Here is a 20,265-nt window from a genome sequence, read left to right on the forward strand (position 1 = left end):
TTGTAATGAGGAGAGGGTAGGGCAAGTCTGAACGTGAGGACTGAAGTGAACAGAATACTATCACATTGAAAGTTTTGAGAGGTTTTTGTTTGTTTTGGCAGGTTTACAGTAACTGAATGTCACCGCACAGATGAATCTGACTGTTATAGCCCTTCTTGTATTTTCCAAGATACAAGTACTGTTGCCTGGATACTGTACTGAGCATACGCTTCACAAGGAGCCTGCGCCAAAGCTGACATTGCTCATTCTACAAGAAAATAACACATGTGTTACATTAGTTAATCAATAAATCTCATATACTGTTTAGGCCTGTTACCATGGCAGGATGGAGACATCCAGTGATTTGCAACAATGCTTGCAGCAAGACTTAAGTCTATTATCATCTAGTATCACCAAGATTACATAGGCATGCACATATCAGGCACGTCAGAGTCTCAGTATTGTCACCTGCAATTTTCAGTGTTGATTCCTACACTCATTCTGTCACAAAACAGAAAGACAGAAGGAGAATTGATGTGAATCATGGGCATTTAAGCAAGTTTTGCTTTGCTGAATCAGAACATGTACCGTTACATTTTAACCCTACAAACAACGTGTTCAATTAATTTTGGCCGCGGTACCTCCAACTTAGTTGTGTGGTGGCTGACTTTATACATCCCCAAAGGTAGCAGTGAATGTCAAGAGCACAGGGAATTGAAAGAAGAAAGATGTCTATGCCAGCAGGCTGGTGACAGCTTAAGTGTCTGACACTGGCCCTCAGTGTGTCCAGCGGCTTGCAGATGCCCTCGGGAGGCGGTAACAGGCAGGATATTAGAGACTAGCGGAGGCCCCTGGAAAAGCCCTGCTTATGTAGCTTGATTCAGAGGGAGGGGGTCGACTCTAAGGCGCTTTGTGTTTTATTTCACAACCCTGGTCGGTAAAATTGTATGAATGGGATAAGTCCATTTATGAAAGATGACAAGCTAGACTCGAGCTTTGACCTTTATCACAAACTGAGATATTACCAGAGTTCTGAGCCATCCTGTAACAGAAAGGTCAAATCTTTACCTTAACAGGCTCATTTCTGATACTCAACTGAAACCCAGCATTTCCAGTCTGGTCTTACAGAAGAGAAGGTTTCCACGCCTTGAACCATCTTTCCCGGCGCACTCTTTCATTGATTCATCCACACTTTCTCTTCCTGTGTCTAATTTCACTGTACCGAAAATATTCTAGGGAAGCTGGGTTAGTAGAATGGGGATTTGTAACTGCACACCCAAGGTAATGGTTAAATTGAAGAGGGAGCATTCCTGTCACAAAGGATTGAGAGCAGTGTAGGGGTCCTTGGAGTGTGTATGGGTGGGAGGTTTGTGGGTTCACCCACACTCATCCCCACAGCCAACGTGGGCCAATACAATGAAGGCCCTGTGTGGATATCCCTGTACAGCTCTAACTGGTCTCCCTGGTCTTCTATGGGGACTTTGTTAGTGAGATTGCAGTGTTTCCCTTCACCACACTTCTTTCTCAGTAGCTTTTACCTGGTGGCATACCTGTACTGCTGCCAGGCTACAGGGTCATCAAAACTCTTAACATAAAAAGGTCATGTTTGACAATGATGCTGTACAAACAGTGTATCCCGGGTAAGGATACTTGGTTATCTTACAGTCATCACTCGCCATCACTAGCTTAATGATGTTATTCTCCCCCAAAATGTTACAGGGACATTTTTGATATTGCTGAGTGTGATTGCTGACAAAAGCCCTGAATTAGGACTGGATTGGGCACATTGGAACTCGCAATTAGTTTGGGCGTTATCGCTTAAAAAAAACATTTTGCTATTTTCACATCATATGGCGATATTCAATATGTAGTATCTGTATTATCTATTGCTATTATTTTTATTGAAATGCTGTAGTTTAAGAGTTTGATTTTAAAGTCATGACTGTGGTAAAATCAAGTAGATTATTTTTGTCTGATCAATAAATGAAATATAAATTGCCTTGCGTAGTATTTGACTGTGCAGTACAGAGTAGAATGCAGTCTTTGTGCTGAATTGCTTGCCGTTGTTTGAGATGATGGAACAGATAAGTGGCGCTGCTTTGGTTGCCATGTCGAATAGCTTGTGCCTGTGTGCTGTGGCCCCAATTTTATCAATGATGTTTAAAAGGTGAAATGTATGTTATTGTAAATAGAAGACGAAGACTCGCTCCAGCCAATCAAATGAGAGTGTATACATACCTGTAATGTGATCTTGAGAGCACATTTACATTGCATGGGCAGATATCAGTCTGCATAATACCAATTGTCAGACTAAGGTACAGTATAATCATGAAAATGCATCAAATAGTCTGAAAAACTTGTAAATGGACATAGACATTTTAAGTTGCAGACTAATCTTGTTGGATATGAGTGATCTCATGAGAGAAACACTGCACTTTTGGAGAGAGGAGGGAACAGAGGGGTATGAGCATGTGAGGGGCTGGGTAATAAGTGAGATGGATATGCTTCAGATGTGACATGTAACTCTATAAATGGACAATTACTGACCACAGCTCAAGTAAACATCTTGGTTTGGTCCAGGGTGTGACTACTGTGTGGCTATATGTAAATGCCGCCACTGTCATTTGGTTCTAATTTTATTTAATATTCTCAGAAGTTAGTATACCTGATTCTAGAAATACATGTTGGACAATATATAGTTAGTATTTGTAGTGGAGGAAGAACTTTCATGCTGGAATTCTACATACATCTACGGGAGCCAAACTCAGAGTGTGTAATCTATAGCCTTGGAGCTAAATAGGTACCATGAAATCAACCTTAACCTGCCTCTCACCCCTCACCCTATTTGACCCCTGACCCCGGTCATTTCCTGGTTCCCTTTTTCCTCTCCTTTATCCTCACAACTCTGCCAAACCATCCTTGGACCACATACTATTTCCTTCCCCCCTCATGTGGGCTCTGGGCCCTGCCAAGAGAATGGCGGGAGAAAAACATCGGAGAGGACAGGGGGGGGTGGGGGTGGAAGTGAGAAGCACCAATGGGGGCCAGGAGCAGGGTTAATCCACAACCCAAACATTGTTCCATCGTCTAATCAGGGTGGAAATGGGACGGACTGGCTGGAATACTAACATTTAGCTCAGGGCTAGGACGTTTTAGTCGCAGGAAGTTTGGCTTGTTTAATCAAAAGAGCATATCAAGGAGGCATGAAGAAGGAGGCCAGGCGTCAGTGTTCAGATGGTTTGAGCTCTTAATAAAACAAGTTTGGAAGAAAGGAGTCTCCTCTGTCTGAACGTATGTGTGCGTTATTTTTAGACTTTAAAAGATTTTCAGACTTATCCCTCCCAGCATAGTAGTGGAAATGACAGTGAATGACATTTGAATTACTTAGCATGATATCATGGAGGTGGTTTGGTTTGTTTGTGGTTGTGGTTGTGGTTGTGGTTGTTGGGGCGCAATCTATTGATCTAGAACCTGGGAGGGTTGCATGTGGTGCAAGTTAACTGTGGTCAAGATTGTTTCATGTCAGACACTGGTTAGATATTAGTTACTTACAACAATTAAATGCACATGTCAGTGAACACAACTGACCACTTTTTGATTCGACACAGCAGATGAAGTGGATGCTGCGAAATGTTCATCAACATATCAAACCTGACAAATGTTGAAGGTTGGCATGAATGCCGGTGTGAAGTGAAGTGTTCATCACTCTCTAAATACACACACACAAACATATTTTCTCATGTCAACATCATGTGGATTTGATCTGACCCCCTGGCGCAGCAAATCTCCCAGCAGCCCAGACATCCTCTTCATGAACCTTGCATACATTGCTTGCCAAAATTCTGTAATTGATTCTTGACTTTTATTCCATCTTGGCCCCACAGTTGCACAACAAATCTTCCTCATAGATCATAAGTGTTTTGCACCTGCATCGGTACATCCTGGCTCTTCGTCTTCGCATTGAATGCTGCATCTGTGTTTTGTTTGAACAGAGCAGAGTCTGTAGGCAGAAATACTCAAGCTTGACATGAAACGGCTGTCCGTCTTTCTGGAGACATTTCAAAGTTGACCTTTTTATTTTGTTTTAAGCTTCCTCAAACAATGCCTTTATGTTCTTATTGGCGTTAGGCCATGCTACTTTTCATCTTTCATGTGAAAGGAAATAGGAAAAAAAACGTTTTCCACGAGAAACCCTAGAAAATTGCAAAGGGTCAGAAAGGGTCGTTTGAAAGCCATAGAGGCCCAGTGAAAGATAATCAAACTTGAACCTTCAGACAAATTGTAGAATATCCACCATAACAAAGGACAAAGAGTTTCGGTTGTAAAGTTTTCTATAGAGCAGAATCTTCAACAGCACTGCATGATTCTCTATTGACATCATGTGCTTAGCTCCCCTTGACATCCACGACACTGTGTACTTAAAGTTTGATGGATGTCAGAAATGGTAGGAATGCACCTTTGTGAGGATCTTCAGAGGTGATTCACGACATGCTTGGATGACATGCAACACCAGCAAATTAGCAGTGGCTTGTTGGTTAGGGTGCACTCCTTTACCGAAGAAGCCTAAAAGAGACAGAAGAACAAAGGATCCAAAGAAGCAGGCTTGTGATTTGACCCTTGAACTTTTGTGGCATTGATGCATTGTAGATGTCTATGTATCACGTAGCTTCCCTCCCGCGCTGCGTTTGATGCATGGCTCCCGTTGATGTGAAAGATAGAAGCCGAGCCAAAAGTCTGGAAAACTTCTCGCACTCTGTGTTCCTCCACTTGTCTTTTGGAATTACTGTCACAGAGCTCTGAGAGGAACATGACAGGTTTTGTGTGTGTGTGTGTGTGTGTGTGTGTGTGTGTGTGAGCGTGCGTGCGTGTTTTCTGTGCACATGTCTTGCTAATCATGAGCAGGTGGCAGAGAAGAAACAATTGTTCGCTGTGTGGCTTGCAGCCATGTTGGTCCTCCAGTACTGATAAGGAGAGGTAGTTGATGGGTGAACTGGATAAAAAAAAGCTTATATCATGATCTGTGTTTCAACTTCACTTTCAGTGTTTCATCAACATGGGGTACATGGACTGGATTAGGAATGAGAGCGGGCTCTTCCTCTCATGTCTATTTCAAAACTCAAAGACAGCTTTTATCCTCAAGGCTGCCAGCCTCCATGTGGGGTTTTCACCTCATGTGATAGGGTGAAAAAACGTTGTCTGCTTGCATAAACTAATAAAGACGTTGGTTTAATTGAGTTTTAAAGTTGGTGTTACCATGGTGCTGTTATGTGAAACTATATTATTTGGCATTGTGGCTTTAACATCTCCACTGCCCATCTAGTTGAAGCTCACCGTATGACGTACTTTGGTAACTTAGACTATTCATTCAATCATGGCCGAAACAAAATCTTTGTGTTTAGGGTATGAATGTCATTTAATATTTTCAATTTATGTTTTGACCCTCATATTGTTCCTTTCTAATATTCAGCCTTTACTAAGTTGATATTTGTTTATTTCTATTCAGTGTAATTTGAGTCAGCAGAGGAGAAATGTAATGAAAAGAGGCTGGAGGGCCCATTATAACATTGATCCATACTCATACAGTGTATAAGTATGCGTTCTAAGACAGTCACGGTCTGTAACTGCGTTAGAGCCTGTAGGTCCGGCTGCCAGGTGGTCTCCAGACTTGTGAACACCAGCAGCAGACAGATGCTCCATCTCCAACTCGCCAGTTCTGCTGCACAGTGAGCCGATCCCCGGAGACAAAGGTGTGACATGGAAAGCAGTGGCGGTGTGGAGGAATGTCTCCCTGTGGGTAACTGCAGCTGACAGGGCAGCGCTCCACAGGGGGGCCCTTACTTTATTGTTTCCACTTAGACTGACCATGCCATTTGAATGCAACTGTGCCGTGTGTGGTATGTTCAACACCTGCATTATATTCTGTTTCTGCTAAAAGTTAAATATCAGGTGTGATATACCTGAATACTGTACTTCATTTGTTAACTGTACTATGGTAATACAGCTTCACAGATGGAAATACTTGCTGATAGCTGGATTTAAATCACAGCTACTTCGCAGGTTCACATGATTCACTTTCTTTCTCCTTTCCTACTTTCTTACCCTTTGCTTTCACTTCCTCCTTCCCTTCTTGCAGTGCCTCCTTCTTATTACCTTCATTGCTTTCTTATTTTCTTAACTCTCTTAACCTCTCTTTCCTGTCAATTTTTTCCCTATTTTCTACCTTTTGTTAAGTAAAAAAAAATGTTTTTGTCCAATCTCTCGAATTTATTATTATTATTATTATTATTATTATTGACCACCAGATTTTTTTTCCATTATTCACAATCTGTACTTTTTTGGAAATGTTTCAACAAAAAGTGTTTGCTTTCAAAGAGCCTCAAGGCAAATGCGTAATGCAGGACTGACTAAAGCTTGTTAAGAGGATTTCTCCATCTGTCCTGATGTTGTGTTTAGTCACAGAACAGTACAACTTGCTTCCAGTTGAGAGTATGAGCCTACAGCTATTTGTTCGACTGTAAATGTGCTGTAGCTTCTGTGCAGATGACACCAGTGCTTGTTGCTGAGTAGGAGCAATTGATGACTAATCAGGGGTTATGTAAGGTTTCCCACGCCAGATGACTCTCACAGTGTCCACTGTGTGCCTGGGAAGATTTGTGCTTTTCTAACTAAAAGCAGAGCTCAGTTGTTTTCACACGTTATGAAGTCCAAACTGTCATACAGCATATCAGAGACTCCAGCATATACAGTATTAAGCAGGTCATATAGTAGTTTGTAGTTGTGTGACCAGGTATAAAGATAAATAAGAGTTCAGTTTAACTGATCGTGCTTGCATGATTTTGCCTTCTTATTTGCATCTTCCTTTCCCCCCCCATCTTTGCCCGCTCCATAACAATAAATCAACATAATCCATCGTGCTGCCTTCAGAGTGTGGTTGGCACATGTGAACTGGTAAACTTAAGATAATACGGCACAAAGATCTTGCGTAATTTTCTTCTCCCACGCATATTTTCCTTCATGTTGCACTTCTGCTGGAAAAGCATGTGATATAGTTTGACGCTGAATGCTTTTTGAGTTCATTATTCTTGTACAGTGAGTTCCGGGTGGTCTGTCAAGATGGTAGCCATTACAAGTGAGGTTTAGTCTATGAAACATGGTCATCTATCATAACAGATTGAGCTTAAATAGGCTGCTGTCATCAATCCGACCTAAAAATATTCTCCCAAAAGCCACAGTTGGGCTCGGGGATTGGGACTGACGCGGCCCAGTGCCCATTCCACTGTGTAATACCTTTACGATTATGCTCCATTAACTGTCATTACCTATGATGATTCCCATTGTATAATAGGCTTTTGTTCATTGTATCTGGCCTGAGAGGCGACTTCACTGTGGTTTCAGCTTAGTTCAATAGATTTGAGTCTTTTTCAACTCCCACCGGGTGTTTGCAGTTGGTCTCATGTACGTAAACACATGCCCACATCAGATGGCTCCACTGATGTGTGTGTGTGCGTGTGATATATCTGCGGGTTAATAAAATAAAATAAAATCGTCAAAGCTCAGATACATTCATATTTGGACAGTTTGCGTGTACTTGTGTGATCATCGATCTGGCTCTTCCTTCAGTGTAAACCCATCTGTATCTGCTGCTGGCCGTCTCTAGATCTGTCTGACGTGGTGATTGGCTGGATCTGCAACTGATTGTGGTGATTTAGCGGTGATCCTCCATCCAGGCCTTCAGAACCACGATCCAATCTTAGACCAAATCTTATACAACCTCTGCCAACTCAGGGAAACCTCATGATGCTTGCTAAAATTAGACACAGGGAAAAAAGATACAAGCTATTCTGTTTTCCAGGCCCACATTGGCCCCAGATGCTTGAAGCACCTCTTCTTACTTTCTGGAGGGGAGAGTTGGGTTTCTTCTCGTACTGCGTCAGTTAAATGTTGTGTTATTACATTCCCAATCAAAATGTGTCTTTAAATCACATTTTGAAGCCTCTTCTGAATTGTACGGGCTGTTCAATGTTGAGGTTTCGTCAGAATACAGTATTTTCTTGTGACTTTGTGTTGATTCAATGTAAGTGAATACTCCAGCTGTGAAACATCCGAATCCAAGGACAAAGGACAAAGAAATTGACTCCATGTGGCCTTGGACCTGACAGAAGGGTCCAAGCTTTCCCCAATAATCCTCCTGCCTGCCGGCCCACTGCTAATGCCATACATATTGAAAATAACCCCTAATGCTGCATGCTACATACTGTTGGTTTACATCCTGACGTATTGCAGTTGGGCAGATTTGAAATGAGTGAGTTTATTTTGTCTCTGAACTCCACAGCGCCCCAAAATCCCCCGTTTCCCTTTCCCTCCCTCCTCTCGCTCCAATCCCATCCACCAACATACCAACACACCAAGCGCAGAGCAAACAGTCCGTAGTCACAATAGTGGAGCCCCATGGTGGTGGCAGGGGTGGCAGCCTGTGAAAAGGTCTTGATGATTGATAGCTGGCAGATAGCTATTTTAACCTTTGGCTGAACTTGTTAAAGCCCCATGAGCTGAGAGACCCCCAGCCAGAGGCCCCTCATACGAAGTGTCAGATGTTAGTAATTTTAATACAATTGTTTGTCTGTGGAAATTTTTTTTCCAACATATTCTGCTCCCCTGAAGCCAAAGACAATGTTTTTAACTGGTTTATCATGCTAAAACCTTGGCAGCGCTTCTGTGCCAGAGCCAGGTTTTGTCTTGTCATGAAACAGTCGATTCCTGCAAGAGTGATACAAATTGACTGGTTTTTATTGGCCAGTCTCTTGCATGAAGGCTCAGAGGAATACTAAGTAAAAAAAAACACAGCATCTCCAGCCCCCCTGTGATGACTCTGCTCAGGCTGAATGAATAACAGGTAATAGTACGAACAATAGTACGAACAACATACTGTTGTTTACGCGGACTCACTCAGAACCAGAAGCACCCACAGATTAAATGATCTTGCCAAGACGAACCTTGGTAATTCCCCTTTGCAAGATGATTATTGGCTGAAGATCAGTTGATATTTTTACATATTCCTTTGAACTTTGATTCCATCACAATTACGCAACACTTAAGAGGAAGCATTTGACCACAAAGCAGACATGTAACAATAAAGCAACTGTGTGGGCTGGAAGCACATGTCTCCTGTTTATGTTCACAAACCTTCGAGCTATGAGCTGTCAACTCTTTGACAGGGCAGTCATACATCGCCCCAGACTCTTTCATACAGTTGTGTTTTACTTCCGAGAGACCGTAACTCACCTGTGCCGATATGTTTAATCATTGGGCGTTCATTTACGACGGGAAGTCATAGAACGGAAGGCCTGAGAGATTATCACAGTGATGCTACAGATCTATTTTCACTGGATGGCCCTCAAGGTAGAGAGGATGGTGAAAGAACTGGACCCCTTCCAGCCTTGAGGAGTGAATGTTTTTTTGACTGCTGTGGTAACAGGATGTTGAGGTACAGACTGTTTTATTTGAATTTATTGTGGTTTTATAGCTGTGCTGGATTGAAGCTTTGAGGAGGCTCGTCCTTTCACAGTGATGTTTATATCTGGGAACATCATTGCGACATCTCATGAGAGATTTCGAGAGCATTTTCTTTTTTATATCTCATATTTGCTCAAAAGAAAAAAAGGATGCACAAATGCTCACCCTGGGAAAAATGGGATTTGGCAAACACTTTGCTTTTGCTTTTTGGAAGCTCATTCATGTTTTGGTAAACTAACACAGACTTCCTTTCCTCATGCATAACAAAGTGACAGAGATTGCTGTTTTGGATATGAATCCATTAGAGTGACTTCTGTCTGAACATTAAGGGAGTTCAAGGGGAAGGAAGTCAATAGGAGGGAGAAACTGACCAGCATCGTGTGATTGTTTGTGAAACAATGTGGGCAGCATTCCACTGAAAACAACCAAGTCTACACATTCCTCTGTTTGAGTCCCTCTCTATGACCCCGCTGTGGTTTTCAGATCCAGACGTTTCCAGCATTTCAGGATGCATTTTTGTCTATGCACATGTTTGTCTTCTATTTGGCAATATAGACATAGATTAGATAAATACAGTGCACTGACTTGTACCCATGACATTGACTTTGACTTTGACCATAAGAGGTAAGTCTCTATGATTTGACTTTAGAAATGTGTAATGGTTTAATCTACCTTCTTAAATATGATGTTATGTTTGATAGAACAATCACAATAACAAACACAATTAGTTACTCTCCCTGGCCCCTCCCAAGTCATTCTGCACATACATATATAATGTAAGGTATAAGTCAACAAACCTCCATATGATGTATTGTTATGGTGTATATTAAGGGTCTACCTTTAAATACCTAGTTATTTTGATACCAATTGTTATTATATGTCTTTTAAAACATTAACAACTAGCTGTTTCTTCTGGTCAGACGGGACTTCCATGTGCTCTTCGGCTCTGGGTGACTCTTATGGCAGCAGCACATGTTCATGAACTAAAACCTGTAGTGACTCTGTTGTGCCTGCCAAAGTTCTCAGTTGATGAGAAAAACAAATCTTTCCCATTATCTGCAGGCCAGAGTTTGTTATAGCTTGAACAGAGTTGTGTAATTGATGTTAATGTGCATACACCCCAAAGGACAGTATATTATGGATCAAACAATAACGACACCAGATGTTCATCTGGGGGTTGGTGTCCCACAGAGGGTCATGAAATTATATTTGTGATTTATTAGGGGTGCATTTTTTTCTAATGCTTAAATTGTTTGAACTTCTTTCCTCCTTAAGGCAGACAGCCACTGTACACGTTTGGCCTGATTTTTAATTCTGATTTGGGAAACAGTGTTAGTGTCAGTGTTAGGCTGAAGTTCAGAGGGACTTCTTACTTCTTGTCATGTTGAAAATTTGGGTTGGCTCGCCTACAGTTTAGGAAGTCTCACAATCTGATTTCCTTCAATTAATAGTTAAGCTACCTGAATTTACAGTACATCCCAATTTGTGTATATTTCAAAAAATAGAATGAATGAAATGAATAGAATAAATCTTAATAGGAGGTTTTCGTTAGACAATGTTTTTTTAGTGCTCACACTGAACACTAATATAATGTCTATAAGTCAAGCCATATTGTTTTCTTTATGAAAACAAACAAAACAAAGTAATAATACTTTGCAACTTGTTGAGTTTTTGGAAAAAGCGGTATGATACTTAAATGTGTTCTCGCCATTAAAGCCATTGAGGCCGTAGACGGGAACAGAGTCCTCGTGCTTAGAGCCCTGTTCCCCTTAATGTCCTCTCAATGTCTTAAGAAGCAAGACACAAAAAACTCAAACTGCTTCATGAGAATCAATCATATTGAAGCAGCGTAGTGCAGGCAAGCAGTACTACATTCATCTGACACATTTACTGAGTAGCTCTTAAATCAAGGTCATCTACTCAGATTTTTTCAGCTGCAGATATAAAAGGATCTAGGCCATTGAGTCTTACCAGCAGTTCTCTAGCATTCAAAAGTGGAATTGTTATGTTATTTACAGCAAATATCTGGGGATGTCATTCCCTCATGTACAAGACCACCAAATGTTTTAGTCATTTAAAAATCGGGAAATTTCATTTGATTTTATTGAGTTTATAAAAGTTGTAAATGTTATTTACTCACGTTGGGCTCAACAATCTCACACGGACCCTGTAATGCATGTCTCACCCTAACAAAGCATGGCTCACATTAAAATGATGCAGAGTGACACAGAGCTCATGGCTTCTCTTCGCTTTCAGAGTAAGCAAGAGTTTGCAGATCATTGAGTTTTGGTGCTGGTTAGTCCATACTGAAAACTGGACTCAACTGGCCGGGTAATGAGCTGAGATCACTCATTAGAACACACATTAGAAACTCATCTGCTGAAGTTAGAGGATGCTGCACAGCTCATTTCATGCTTCGTCATTTATTTGAAGGATTTTACTTTCACCTGTGTGTGTGTGTGTGTGTGTGTGTGTGTGTGTGTGTGTGTGTGTGTGTGTGTGTGCGGGATCGCTTCTGACTTTTAAACATGAATTAACAATTTCTTCTTCTTTTTCAATTCTGATGCGCAGACGTTACCGAGCGCTTCATTAGCAAAGGATGTGGTTTGGTGGAGTGTGTGTTTGTGTTATGAGGCGCCCTGTCAGACCTCACTGTCACTCACAGTTGTCTCTCAACACTTTTCCCTGTCATCACCAGGCACACAAAGCCTGGTTGACAAGTGCTGCGGCACAACTGAATAGTGGCAGTGAATCGCTAAATGTCAGCATACGGGATGAATCTGTGCCACTTTCTCTCCGCGTGTCTGCGTGACTTTCTCTCTGTGACTGACTGAGACTGAGTGCCTCCCAGCAAACAGCAGCGTGGGTAAACCCCCGCTGCTGCAGAAATGAGGCCTCCTGTCGGCTTACCACTGACATACAGCAGTCCATTTCTTTTGTAACCGGTCCAGGTTCCCCCAACGAGCCAAAAAGCTGACAGAAACACACACAGCCCAGCCAGATGCTCGACAACCACACACTTTTTTTAGCCACAGCTGTACAAATAAATGTAACAGAATCTCTCAGGAAATTTAATCTTGTAATTGTTTTGTCTTCCAGGCCAGTAGTCTGAAGGGGTCCACTTTTTAAAATGGTCGAATGTCTAAATATGTTGGTGAGCTTCAATGTTTTTATGTATGGATTCTAGTCATGTAAAGAGTGTATAATTTTACTATTACTGGTATTTGGAAATGCTTTTACCGAGGCTCATTTGAGTTGACAATAAAACCTAAAAACTGGAAAGACCAGGACCCCAATGTTTCTTTGGACAGAATATTTGGTTTCAGTGCTTTTTGTTTCACAGAATCTGCTGCTTTTGAATCTGTCCAGTGATTCTCTAAATGATTTTACACTATTTTCAGATCACTCATGTCCTCACTCATGGCATCGTTTTCTTGTAGGATACAGAATGCTGTCAATATTTAGTGTTGATTGACCAGACCTATGGATGGACCGTTATATGAGGATCTCTATGCTATAAGTTGAACAATGCAATGATGCAAATTTCTGATAATCTCTTTCCTTTACATACATAACATACAAACACTTTCTGAGGCAGCTGTAAACATATTTATATCAAACTTGTTGTTGTTGTTGTGTGTGTGTGTGTGTGTGTGTGTGTGTGTGTGTGTGTGTGTGTGTGTGGCTGCTGGGGTGGGGGTGGATTGGGTCTTTGTGTGGGATCTCCTCCCTTTTAGTTTTGCTTTTCTGTTTCTTCCCCTGTGTCTCCCCCCTCTATCTCTCTCATCACAGCCTATGATGCGTTCCAAAGCTGCATGCACTGTTGTATGATGCCATGTTGTAAAAGACTTGTACCTACAACACTGATGTCATCAAAAACACTACAACTACATCATTGTGTATTACAACATAATCTTTGCTGGCTGTGGCTATGTGCAGTTGCTCTGTTTGTCACCCCATTGTCCCCCAGTTTACCTATATGGTTTAAAAAAAAACAATCTTAAAAATGTCCCGTTACTGTATGGTCATTGTCATGTCAAATGCTTTACTCCAATTTTTTTTTTACGTTAAACTAAAGTTATAACTTCCAGTTGAATTGCATTTAGAGGTATTTCAACATTTTTTGCACAGGGATCTGGGTAAGTGAACTCCAAAAATCTGGAGAATGCTCCAACTTAGAAAAGAAAGAATGTCAGTGACCTAGTTCACATGGCAAAAACCTGAAAATCATGAGATTTTGTATCACCTTCTATTCATTATCACATTATTATTCTTGAAACACGCACATTCTTCACGTGTGTCACAAATGAAACCTAACAAAGGACACACTGATACGTGTTGCCATGTGTTCAGCAAAGCACACAATGCACGCATGCCTGCTGACGGAGTCATGCAAATACATGCAAACTGGCCTCTCAAAGGAACTGAGCATCTACTACCCCATAAATCCCCTGTCACAACATATTACCCCGCCACAGCCTTTTGGTGGGGATGATTGCAGCTTATGTCAAGCTTGTTAGCGGTTAGTGCTGTTGACCAGAGAGGGACGTGATATATGTCCGGGTCCTTTTTGTGCAGCTCCCCATACCATTATCAGGATTTACTGTGAAGAAAAGATGTGAAAGGAGCGTGGATAAAGGCGGATAAAGGTTGTTATGCTTGTTTCTTGGTATCCAAATGGACTTAGTGTGTCCGGACTTTAGATCAATAGATTGACGTGATCGTTTGATGTGCAACTGTTTGGCTCGCTGCCATCTTTATTGGGTTTTCACAGTTTTATTGCTTATTCCCGGGTGTAAACACATTTAATGTGTGTTTGTGAGTGTTTGTGTTGTTTTCTCTTGTGTTTAATAAGGACTTGTGCTACTTGTAATTTTCTATCTAAAGTGCTTCTAGTGTGAAGTTTTTTTATTTGTTGTGGCTTGATCAGCTGTATCTTAATGAGAAATCTTTTTCTGCACTGTTTGATTGCAAATGTCTCTTATGTTTCTCATATTTTACCACCCAAACCAACCTTCCTTGTTTCTCCCATCTCTAGTCTGTCACAGGACGGTGCTTTGGTGACAAGGACTTCAGAGGAGGTTTGGAGAATGGGATACTGCTATGCGAGTAAGTTCAAACTTCAGTCATTTCCTATTTGCTACTTCTAAAAAAAGCAATGCAAGTTACAATTTGTGTCAAAATAAATCCCCAAACTGTAATCCTGCATTTACATCACCGGGCACATGTGACCCAGTTTGCTTGCTTGTGGCACATATAAGCAATGATTTGTAAACAGCAAAAAGCGCATGGAATAATGTACCAGATCAATTTTGGGCCACATACATTTGAGGATATAAATCTGACAAATGTGGCACATCTGCACATGCACGTAAACACACAGATCAGAACTTCCTCGCCACTCTAACCTACACTTCTGCGTATATATATTGCATAGCATAGCAGAAACAAGTGCTATTGTCAATGCCGCACAACAGAAAATAATAACTTTGATTATTTTGTTATTTATACAGCGGTTTGTGAACCTTCACCTTACCTCCATTTTGTTCTGACATTCAGTTTGAACTGTGTAGACACACAAAAAAGGAATTTGTGAAAAAGAACATGGGAAAATGAACTTTTCAAAAAGTTTGGAATCATAATATGCTGACTGGTAAAAATATTCTGATAATCATGTGATTATAGAGTAATTGTGTATGTTTGGCAACAACAGGGAATAACACAGGCAGTCGTGTTGGTTTCCTTTGGGTAAGAGTACTGGTGACCTAGTTTGCAGGAAAAGTGACATCCTGTTAGTGTCCTGGAGTGCGACGCTGCAGCCCCGTCTGCTTGTTCATTACGAGCCGCCGTGATGAAAGGAGACAAGCTGGAAACACTTACATACTTGCAGTTTCTTTCTCCCGTTTCTATCCCTCTGTGCCACATTCAGTCACCCAAGCCCAGTGTTTACACCATTCTTCACATGAATACTGACAGAATCAATTTAACAGCATCCCCACGGGTTGTGGAATTTTTGGAATATGGCTGAATAAAGAGGCTCCACTCCAGGCAAGGGACCAAGGAACTTTGACAAATTGTCTTTGACGGATGTGGGATATCTGGATGTGTTTTGTTTTACAGGTTCATTGCGTTAAGTTAGATATCGGCACAGCTGTGGGGGAAACGGGTCTGATTAACACATTTGGAAAACAACTCTGACAAACCAAGGATGGAATACATTTGTCTAGGGAATTCTCCTATTGACTTAGGGAAAAGTCACAGATTTTAACATCAGTGCCATTGTGGGAATGCTCTGTAGAATCCCCTTAGATGTAAATAATAAACAATAATTTGAAATCCACTCTAAACAGGAAGACTTGCAGTGTGTAAGTGCAAACAATGTTTAAATTTGATAATCAAGGACATTTAATTACACACACCTACAGTTGCAGGGCTCAAATGTCTTTTGTTTTGCTCTGGCAAACTTCCAACTATCCTAAAACTACTGAAAAGTCTTCTTAAACAATGCAGTGAATCTCATTAATTCTGAAACCAAATCACTCTGCAAACTCTCCCTCTTTTTCCTGATGTTCAAGGATGTTCAAGGAAATGTGTTTTTACTGCTTTATTGATATTTTCTTATGTGTATTTGTGTTTTTGCCTGAGTTGAAGAATCCAGGAAAACGCTCTTGTCCTCCCACTTTCTCGTAATGCTCAAATTTGTATTATGGGAAAATACACATGAAATCTTTCCTTCCCTGTTGTAAGACTTATTGGCCTGCACTGGTGTGTTTTTCTGCTCCCTGAAGATTAACAGCTGAAAGGAAAAAAAAAAAGATATTTATTGTAAAAGTGCATGCATGGAGCAGTGTTTTTCATTCTAATAATTTACTTATAGTGGGAAAACCTTCTACCTCATACATGTACTGTGTACAAGGAGAAAGGGAATGTCCCTCTCTGAACATTGTTGAAAGTAGTTTGAAGGAATATACTTATAAAGCTAATGACTAATCAAAGTAGAAATGGAGGCAGGGTGAGGGAAAGTAGCCTCATCAGAGAAGTAAATTGCAGCACTTCATGACCAAATCACTGTTGGAATGCCACAAACATCACAAGCTGGCGACATCCAATACTGACAGAGTATCCGAGGTTGGATTCTTCTCTTACAGGAGTTGAATACAGGGCTTCCTATGATGAAAACACACACAAAAGATGAAACTGGAGACTGAGGGAGAGAGAGAGAGAGAGCACAGACAGACAGAAAGAGAGATGAGAGGGGGAAACAGGGACTCACTGTGAAACTGTGGTAATGGCAGTAAAGTTCCCAAAAAAATGTGCGATTGCAGTCACAGCTCACAATTAACACAAACCTTTTCCATGTTTTCTTCTGGTTTTAATGACAAGGAAATAGTATAGCTCCCAGTGGTACCAGGAGCTGCACTCTGAGCTGACTCCCACCTGTGATTTAGGATCACCGTGGTCACTATGGGACCTGAAATGTGTCTCGCCCCCTTCTGTTGACTGCAGTTTTGTCACATATAATGAGGTGTGACTCGTGTATCTATTTACTGTAACTTGTTGTGCTCTCCTGCCTGTGTTCCGTTGTCAGGTTACTGAGCTGTATTAAACCTGGCCTGGTGAAGAAAATCAACAGACTTCCGACACCAATCGCTGGCCTGGTGAGTCGTCTGTCCTCCCTTACAAACATAACTTTTTGCTTCGCTTACACTTTTCCTACACCGACTGCCAAATGACTCATGCACAAGGGAAACTTCACTGGTTATGTATGCCAAATGTTTTAATTGGCATTTGTATGTCTGTGTCTCAGCAGGATCTCTCGAAGGAGTTTTGATTGAAGAGATTGCAGTGAAAATGTATAGATAGGTGGGATTTGGGTGAAGGAAGAGTCTCAGAGATTTTGAGGAATGGACAGGTTGAGGTCTGCTCAGCTCAGTGGGACACAGCCGTGCTTCACTGAAAGGTTTGAGCAAGTATGTAGATAGTCTTGTGTGATGAAGTAAGAGGAGCGTCTGGAATTTCAATAAAGAGATTTCAACCACGAGGGGAGTCTCCCAAAGTTAACGAGTCACTGATAAATGGACTTTATGGATCACACCGTGTGACTGGAGGACATCCCTTCTTGTGTATGAGCAGCAGAGACTAGACTTTGAATCATGATACATGTAAGGTTGCTTATCTTACACACTGTAAGAAAAACCAAAAAGTGGTAAGTTTGAACATTTTTTAAAAGGTAAATTGTATCGGTGTAAGAGGAGATGGAGGCAGTGTGTGTGTGAGTGTGTGTGTGTGTGTGTGTGTGTGTGTGTGTGTGTGTGTGGTGTGTGTGTGTGTGTGTGGGTGTGTGTGTGTGTGTGTGTGTGGGTGTGGGTGTGGGTGTGGGTGTGTGTGTGTGCTCAGCTTCAGCTACAAACACTCTACTCTATAAACATACAGTCAGTTCATCTGCAGTAATTTGTCTGCTGTTGTGCTTCAGTCTCACCAACAGTATGCATTTTTGTGTTCTTTATGTGTGTAAGACTTGTGAATAGGCCCAAACACATCTATCTTAATGGAGGAATTCAGGCGTCTTTATCCTATGATGGACAGATCCGGATATTGATCCAGATCTGGTGTATTCATATATTTGCTCAGACAGTAGTCACACATTTGGGCACTGTAGATTAAAAACACTCAACCGATGATGACACCATTGTGGATATTGATCCTGAAGATGATTATGTGTATAATAATTAATATGATATTGCAATGATAAGCTGCTGTTTAAAGTTCTAGGTATGAATTATCGGCATCTTTTGCTGAAAGCTCAATTTCAGTCCTCACCCATGGTCAAGGTGTGCCATCACCACCCATGTGTGACGCTGCAGCCCTAGCAGCTCACTCACTGGGCAGTAAGTCAGTGTTAGTGTGAGAGACCATCTGTGGACTTAAGTCTCCTAACTTATTGTGTCAGCTGGATACCTGAAGTGAAATACCAGCAGGAGCACCTATAGCTGTGGAATCATTTAGAGTCTGAGAGAGAGAGAGTATGTTCAGAGTGACCTCGCTGTCTTACCATTGTATATCCTTGACGAAATGAAATTAGAATGAGTCACTAAAGCCATCAAAGAGCATTTTTGTTTTATTGTTGACGTTGTTATATTTATTTGTCTACTGGGAGAAAGTGCTTCCTGGTCCTGAGAACTGAGCTGAATGTTGTACATTGTTGCCCCTGGTATTATCAGAAGCTTACGCTGAGCTTTTGCTTTCAATAAGAGCCTGTGAATTCAAGAAAGCTGAACACTGATAGGTTTCACTTGAGTACAGTGCCATACAGTGGAGCCCTTTCATTACCCCCTAAGACCCTGATCTGGATGAAGTGGCCTTTCAGAACCAGGATTCAGGTGTAAACAGGAGCATACTGAAAGTGGATAGCATTGGAGTTCCTCTTAAATCTACTCCTGTTTCTCATTGCTCTCTGACTCTCTCTGTAATGCGTTTAATTTAAAGTTGATTTTATACTTTGGGTATTTAGATGATTGTCTTTTACAGAGCAACTGAAACAGCAATTGGCAAGGTGACATGCCTTGCCTTTAATGTGTCACTGTGCCGTAAGTTTGGCATTCAGTGTTTGTCACGTGCATCGCAAGACCAGAACGGCTTTCTTTAAATGTTTAATTCAAGGATAAGATAAGATAAGATAAGTCCAAGGTCCTTTGCTCAGTCAAAACATGTTCTTCCAATGATTTCAGTTCCAAGGTGGCTAACCAACAAGTATCAGGCTCTAAAGCCTTACATCAATTAGTGTGTCATCACACTAACAGCAATGTCATCGAACAAACTTATAACAATTAATGACATCTAACCTGTAACACAGTTACAGCAAGCATCACAGTTATTCATTGCTAAATTTTCAGAATGATGTTGGCCTTGAAAATCTGAACTACTAATCCTCTATCCAGCACAAATTGTGAGCTGATGAGTGTCGTTGTCCGTTCACAATTTGCATAGAGTGAACATCTAATTTACTAAGGTTGCTAAGTTGCTTACTAAGATTTTACAGGGAGGCAGGTCAACTTTGGCTGCTAAAAAACTAATTTGGGTGTTGATCACAAACAATATAAATGCAACAGGAGTCACCAAAACAACTAGGAAATACAGTAAAGATAAGATGACATAAAAAGACTTGTTTTCAGCACCAGGGACAGTGAAAAACAAAATTCGCACATTAATACAGCTAGGCTAATTTGCACCTGCTTTTTGGCAGCAGAGACATTTCAGGCAGAATTAGTGTTAATATAGTAATTTAGTCAATTCAGTGGAATATGTAATTTGCTACACTTACACTATCCCCACCTGTTATTTGTATGATCCTCCCTTAAATGCATATATGCATGAAAGAGAGAAGTGCACCCTGCGCTGACTTAAACAGATCATTGTGGTACATGTTATTTCCCAGAAGCACAACATTATTGACAGCATATTGTTTACTTGTATACTTATACTGTAGGGGGCGCCGCTCGTTTCCTCTCTTTTTGTTAAAACCTGTTTGTCAGCCAATCACTGGTTTCTATTCTCCTGGTACAGCATCATTATAAATCGCTTCTTTTAATTCAAAGGGGGCGGCGAAACAAAGTTTGCTGCTGCTGTGGGATTCAGCTCAGCCATTTTTGTCAAGGTTTACAATTATATTTCAGTGTTTTCAAAAATCTCTGTTCCAACCCCGCCCACATATTTTAGCTATCAACTGTGGCGAGCATCTTTTGTAAAGATCTGTTTTCAGGGCCGGGAATCGCA

General features: G+C 41.1%; 1 protein-coding gene across 6 annotated transcripts in view; it reads left to right on the forward strand.

Moving 5' to 3' along the window:
- LOC142999438 (LIM and calponin homology domains-containing protein 1-like) overlaps positions 1 to 20,265 on the forward strand; it is a 76,534-nt gene that overhangs the window by 16,483 nt on the left and 39,786 nt on the right. For all 6 annotated transcript variants that reach the window (XM_076149009.1, XM_076149011.1, XM_076149012.1 and 3 more), the window contains exons 2-3: positions 14,531 to 14,601; positions 17,081 to 17,150. In XM_076149009.1, coding sequence (XP_076005124.1) covers positions 14,531 to 14,601; positions 17,081 to 17,150 — 141 coding nt within the window. The remainder of the gene's footprint in view (positions 1 to 14,530; positions 14,602 to 17,080; positions 17,151 to 20,265) is intronic.

Source organism: Genypterus blacodes, unplaced genomic scaffold (assembly GCF_046128005.1).
Source record: "Genypterus blacodes isolate CSIRO-AG114 ecotype Tasmania unplaced genomic scaffold, CSIRO-AGI_Gbla_v1 ptg000044l_1, whole genome shotgun sequence".
NCBI lineage: Eukaryota > Metazoa > Chordata > Actinopteri > Ophidiiformes > Ophidiidae > Genypterus > Genypterus blacodes.